This window comes from Hevea brasiliensis, chromosome 1 (genome assembly GCF_030052815.1).
Source record: "Hevea brasiliensis isolate MT/VB/25A 57/8 chromosome 1, ASM3005281v1, whole genome shotgun sequence".
Taxonomy (NCBI): domain Eukaryota; kingdom Viridiplantae; phylum Streptophyta; class Magnoliopsida; order Malpighiales; family Euphorbiaceae; genus Hevea; species Hevea brasiliensis.
This window is the reverse complement of record NC_079493.1, coordinates 2,864,310-2,871,020: the sequence shown is the minus strand read 5'-3', so window position 1 is coordinate 2,871,020 and position 6,711 is coordinate 2,864,310. Positions and strand designations below refer to the sequence as shown.

At 33.5% G+C, this 6,711-nt stretch overlaps 1 protein-coding gene across 2 annotated transcripts; it reads right to left on the bottom strand.

Annotated features, from left to right (window-relative positions):
* Positions 1 to 319: 319 nt before the first annotated feature.
* On the bottom strand, positions 320 to 3,674 carry LOC110652085 (protein CNGC15b-like). Of its 2 annotated transcripts, none has more exons than XM_058140121.1 (7): positions 3,392 to 3,674; positions 2,702 to 3,248; positions 2,415 to 2,615; positions 1,992 to 2,290; positions 1,791 to 1,902; positions 1,370 to 1,606; positions 320 to 1,164 (listed from the first exon to the last, which is right to left on the bottom strand). In XM_058140121.1, exons 1-7 carry the CDS (start codon positions 3,421 to 3,423, stop codon positions 484 to 486), a joined length of 2,109 nt encoding a protein of 702 aa, XP_057996104.1. In that variant the 5' UTR covers positions 3,424 to 3,674; the 3' UTR covers positions 320 to 483. The 2 variants fall into 2 exon arrangements, with proteins under 2 accessions (XP_057996104.1, XP_021663281.2); XM_021807589.2 differs by having other exon boundaries at positions 2,403 to 2,615; positions 3,392 to 3,662.
* Between the last annotated feature and the right edge of the window lie 3,037 nt (positions 3,675 to 6,711).

Sequence of the window (6,711 nt, the reverse complement as noted above, 5' to 3'; positions counted from 1 at the left end):
AAAAAATTTAAAATTAGACTGTTTCGATATTCTTCTTTTTTGATTGTATTATTCTATACATTTTTAGAGAGTAATATTTCATATTAAAGTATTTTTACCTCATCATCTATCTGTCAACCAAATTACCGTCTCCAATGGTGTTGATTGGGATATTTCTTGGAATGATTTTCTCCATTGTCATCGTGGAGAAAAGAGCTCAGAAAAATTATTGAAAATCACAATATGAAAAAAAAAAAAAAAAATGCTCAAGAGGCTAAAGAAACTTGTTCTCTGTTCATCTTGAACATATCATGTAAACTATCTCTTATTTACAGGGAAATGCAGACAAATATTATAAATAACCAGGTAATAAATGAATAGAATATCACTTATTATTTTTAGGTTAAGTTATTTTTGAGATTAGTTTTATTATATTTATATAGATTAGTGGTAATTTATTTGTTCAAATATTTCAAGACTCCAGGAGAACAAAATAAATGAAAATCAAGTGTTTGATGCCAATTTGAGAGTGTTGTTATCCCATTCTTCTTCATCTGAAAAATCAGGCTCTTCTGGCTTCTCTATTGAGCTTCCAGCATCAGAAACTGACCCCGCAGATTTCCTATGTTTTGTGGTCCATCTGGCGCTTGCCACCAGGCTCTCAGCCAATAGAGACCAGAATGATCCAGGTGGAGGCATTCCAGGTTCATGTGGCTCACCCATTTCCTTGAACTTTCTATGCCTGCGCCAAGCAACTTGTATCGTACACGCCGCCCATGTCCTCCACTGATGAGAATAGAACCTGAACTTGTGCCTAAGCTGTTTACTGTTTAGCCTTCTAAATTGTAATGCTACAAACTTCAAGTCCTCTGCTAGGAGTGCAAATGCCTCTACTTCATTGGTGGCCTTGACAGTGCGAGTGGACGATGGAAATGCCACACGTGGACGTGGGTCCAATGCCCATGTCAGCAACTCCTCACCGCAGAAATCGCCGGGACCTATCTGGCACAAGTTGACGTGTCCATTGCCGGAGTAAGAATCAAGATGGCCTCGGATTATGAACAGCATTTGCTTCACAGGGTCACCTTCGCGTACAAGGCATATGCCTTGGATACACAATGTAGGCTTAAGCCTCTCGCAGATTGCATCTAACATTGTTTCATCCATTTCATCAAACAGGGGCACCTGTTTGATCATAAAGGTTATTAATTAACTCATGACCAAAACATATCATTAGTTGACAATATCGAACTTATGTGACAGGTACTCAATCTCCAGGCTACTGACATATTCCTTGCAAAATATTCATGAATGCAGTGTTAAAACACAGACATGAGTTGGTGTTGTAAAACACAAAATGATTGCGATGAACGTATCAAACTGAACTTACTCGTCGAACTAGATCGAAGCATAAGTGGCGTTTGACCTTTCTCTGGAGATCCACAGGAATGGTTTGAATAATGTTTTCTTCATCAACCCCTCTAGTAGCTAACCATTTATACTGATCATAATTTCTCACAGACTGCCTTAGTTCTATAGGCAGATGCCTCTGATGCATCCATTGTTCCGTATCAGCTCTCTTGATCTTCCACTCCTCTAGTCTTTTGGTTGTAGATTGGAGGTACCTCTGCCGGCATTGCATTTATATATAAATATGAAATCAAATTCAAATATTAGTAACTTACAGGTCCCGATACAAAACTACAACACCTGAAATGTAAATGCAGATATAAGCTAGGAATTTATAAGGAGAAATTTGATACGCAGATACCCATCAATCCATTTTCTTGAGGTTTGATGAAAGGACTTACTTGCATATTCCCAATGAGCAGGGCAAACAGAATAAGTCCTGTAATCCCAACGATGGTAATAAAAATATTTTCTCCAACTCGAATGCTTGGAATAAGATTTTGTCCTATAGTACTGTATGCACATTTAACCAAACGAAGGAAAATGAATCCAAAATAAATAAAGAAAATCATTCAAATCATAGCTAGACATGTTATAATGACCTGACATTCTTCAAACCCCACCAGAAACAGTAAAAGTACTTGTTCATGAATGCTGAACTTGCTACATTAAGTTGCACTACCCCAATGTATATACCGTATTGATAAGAGCTGCCAGTCATACTTGCATTACATTGGTTTGAGATATTGGTAGACAGGAACCAGTTAACCCTTCTGGGGTCTTTGACTTGCCGGCAATCGAAGAATCCATCAGGACAATATGAAGTCTCAAGATTGCAGACACTGTGCCAGCAATCTTCAATTCGTTCGAGTGACAGCAGATAATAGCAAGCTCCTGAAACCTGATGCAATTGATTGAATAGACCAAGTAGCAGAAAGTTTAGCTAAGTTTGTGAAAATATAAACAAAAATATCAATTAAAAAAAATTCATATTATTAGGTAGTTTTACTGACATGGGAGCCAACCATATAAAGGAACAAGTTATAGGCAGCTGCTGTCCATGCTGTTTGTGTCACAACACCGGCAGCATCCGCAATTTGCCACCAAATTGGAAATATAAGAAAGACTTTTGGAAGGTATTGAATCATAATTAGCAACCAAAGGGTGTTCTTCATGTGCAACAGTCCCCAACCATCAATATTAGGAATAATAAACCAAATCAATACCTGAAAACACACATTTTAAAGCATCAATCATGCCATGGAAAGATTAAGATAATTATATATAGATGAAGATTGTTCTGATCATTTACTTGAGGAAAGGGCAGGGCAGCAATAAGGTCTGTCAAAAATCCATTGCTTAGGTATCTTAATGCAATCTTTGAAGAATCTATAACAAGCTCTCCCCTTCCGAGCACCCGGGAAGATGGCGCAACATAAGCTGTATGAAACTTCATAAATATTTGAATCACATAAAAGACATCAGCCACTGATCTTATGATGGTAAGGACGATTTTGAGATAAAATGCCATATCTATACACGAGTCTCCACTGATAATTGGCAAGTAATAGAATAAAGGATCCACAAAGAGTGAAACCAAACATGCCACTAAGAAAGTCATGTTCCATTTGTGAATGGTTTGCCCTTTAGGATCCAATATCTTGTTCTTTGTAGTGTCATAGTCCTCTGCAAATACCCTGCTCAATACTCTTGCTTTGAAGGATTTTCCTTTGCTCAATATAATAGCCCTCCTAGACTTTGTTTCTCTTACTGGGGTCCCGTCAGGCTTGCTGGTGAGGTTCGTCGAATCTCCTCCGGTTATTGTAGGCAGGTCTAATCCATCAGGATCAACTTCAACTCTATATCAGAAATGAAAAGCAAGAAACCAAAAACTGTGTTATTATATTCTTGAAACTGAATTATTCAGCTTAATTAAGCACAACACTTGTACAAGTTTATCAGAAATCAGGTTTTGTATAAGGAGATGGCTGCAGGGACGAACCTGAGAAATCTTGAACTGCCAAAACGACCCATGATACTTCTCTGTAGTTTCAAGTATCAAGACATTAACAATCAAGATCTGAAATAAATTCTTCCTGTGAATGCACTAGGCGTCGAATCACTTGATAATTACAGTAAAGTTGACTAACTGATGAATAAATTAATATTGCATGTGGTTTTGCTTACGAGAGATATTCGAAAGCGTTCTTGGTTGTAATCCAATGTAAGTGTTCCGCATGCAGGGCGTTGACATCCAACAAGCAACTCAAAATTTTGTTTTTCTTTTGTCTATTTTGTTTGTTTCTTTTAGTTGAACTTTAATGTAACTGAACTCCATCGTCTCGAATGACATCACCAAGTGAGGTTGTGGATCAGGTGTGACTGGCTGGTTGGAGTAGGTACGAGGTTTGATTTGCCAGTGACGCCTAATACAGCAGATTATACAAGTATTTAATTATGAAGGAAATGGTGGACACAGCATATAATCTAATTTGTCAACGTTTGTTGAGATTTGCTTCCTGATAATGATAGCGTTTTAGGAGGAAGCGAGTAGTGGACGGGAAAAAAGTCAACTTGGCTTACGTATCTTGATGATAGAATATGGCAATGTGCGGCAATGCTAAGAAAATAATAATAACAATAGGGACCTAAGCATGTTTATAGGCCTAATTTGTTCCCATATTTTAATTATTATATTATTTAATTTTTGTGGTTTGATTCTGTTAATTGTAATCTCTTTACCTAAAAAAATTCACAATTTGTTATTAATGTGCTCAATAAAATTTTACAATTTAACCTCTTAGTATTACCATTATTCATGAATTAATTTTTGTAATGTGGAAATTACGTTAATTAGTCTTTAAGATTTGATCCCATCATGATGTCTTGATGCTTGCATTTGGTTTCATTTCAAGATTTCAAGATATAATGATGTGAAAAGGGGAAGATTCACGATTAACAAGGACAGAGTATCACATTGAAACATTATGATTTTATCAACAGGTGTTTAGCATGACCGATCCAACACTATTATCTCTTAAGCTAGGTTGAGCATTTGATTCTCATAAATGAAGCGCTTTATTTCTTAGTGGGTTGACCTGACACTATCATATTAGAAAAAAAAAAAATAACCTAAGATATGGAAAGAGATAAAAACGAGTGAGATTGAAAGAGGAATAAAATAGAGAGATAGAAAAAGTGGAATGGCATGAAAAAAAAGGGGAGAGAGAGAGAGAGAGAGAGAGAGAGAGAGAGAGAGAGATGGCAAGGTAATTATAACTAAGTTCACTCAACTTCATCAGTTATTTTATAAAAGTCTCTCAATTTTATTTTTTTTTTTATTTACAACTCATTTAACTTCAATTTAGCACTTCAATTTAGCATTATTAAAGTTATTGTGACTGGATATTGCAGCTTTCCTAGTTAATATGACTAATTTTCGTTCATGGTCACTAAACTTTAAGTTTTTCAATATTGTCACTTAACTTCAATTTCTTTCTTAAAACTCCAAACTTCTTCAACTTCAATATGAGTAAACCTAAAGTTCTTGTTAGCTGTAATTAGGTTTATAAGTTACCATAAATGAAAATTTATTTCTCTCTCCTTAAATCTCTCCTAATTTCATATTTTCTAATCAAAATTTAATAAATTTCAAATATTTATACTAACAACTATATATACACACTCAAAGGTCATTTAATACCTCAGAAATTTAAGAAATATATGATTTATTAATTTGATCATTTAATATTTTTGTGCATTTTGATATTTATTTTAAAAATTTTAAATATAAATTTTTACCATTGAATTTGAGTGTATTAATGCTATTTATTTGTAATTTGAAGTAATAAATTGAAATAATTAGGCTGCAGTTTGTAGAAATTATAATTATTTTAATTTATATATTCCTTCAAATTACAAATACATAGCAATACACTAAATACACTTAAATTCAATAGTAAAAGTTTAAATTTTAAAATTTTAAAATAAATCTCAAAATGTATTAAAAATATTAAATTAATCAAAATAATAAATTATTTATTTTTTAAATTTATGAGACAATACATGATATGGTTGGTGTGAATATATTGTCATTAGTATAAATATTTGAAATTTTTAAATTTTAATTAGAAAAAGGTGAAATTAGGAGAGGTGTGAAGAGAGATAAATAATTTTTTTTTATTTATGATAACTCATAAACTTGCAATTACAATAATAAGAACTTTATATTTACTCAAATTGAAATTGAGGGGGTTTTGAGTTTTAGAAAAAAAAAAAAAAATTAGAGTTAACAAACAGTACTAGAAAAAACACCTAAAGTTGAGTGAGTGACAGTTAATAAAAATTTAGCCTAAGTTAACTTGAAAACTTAATATTTGATTACATTGACTTCAATGATATTCAAATTGAAGTTGGATGAGTTAAAAAAAATAATAAAATTTAGTAACTTTTATAAAATAACTCATAGAGTTGAATGAACTCGAGTGATAATTGTCTAGGAAAGGCATGAAAGAGAGAGAGAGAGAGAGAGAGAGAGAGAGAGAGAGAGAGAGAGAGAGAGATTGAAGGAAAAACAAAAGAGAGAGTTGGAGAAATTGTTAATCCATCACTATTAAAATTAGACAAGACTATTTAGTTGGCGAAATCAAATGTCATAAACTAATTGATATAATTTTTTAAAATACAAATATTGACTTGTGAATTATATTAATATTTAAAGGCTAAATAATACTCACAACTCAACTCAACTCTACTCAAATAAGCCTTTATCTCAAAAATTTGGGGTCGGCTAGATGGATTCGCTTTCTCCACTCTAAACGATTTTGGGTTAAATCCTCAGAAATGTGTAATGCTTCTAGGTCATGTTGTACTACTCTCCTCAAAGTCAATTTAGGTCTACCCCTTTTTTCTTTCTATCCTCTAACCTAATGTGCTCTACTTATCTAACTAGAACCTCTGTATGTCTACGCTTCACATGACCAAACCACCTCAATCTCCCTTCTCTCAACTTATCTTCAATTGGCACCACTCTTATTACCTTTTCTCTAATACTCTTATTACGGACTTTATCTAGTCTAGTATGGCCACTCATCCACCTTAACATTCTCATCTCCGCAACTCTTATCTTAGATGCATACAACTCTTTCAGTGCCCAACACTCACTACCATATAACATAGCCGGTCGTACGGCTCTAAATAATACTCACACTAATGGTAAATTTGATAAAAAGACATGCTAATTGATGAAATCAAATATCAGAAGCCAAATAAAATAACTCTTAAAATATAAATATAAACTAATAAATAATGAAAATACCTAAA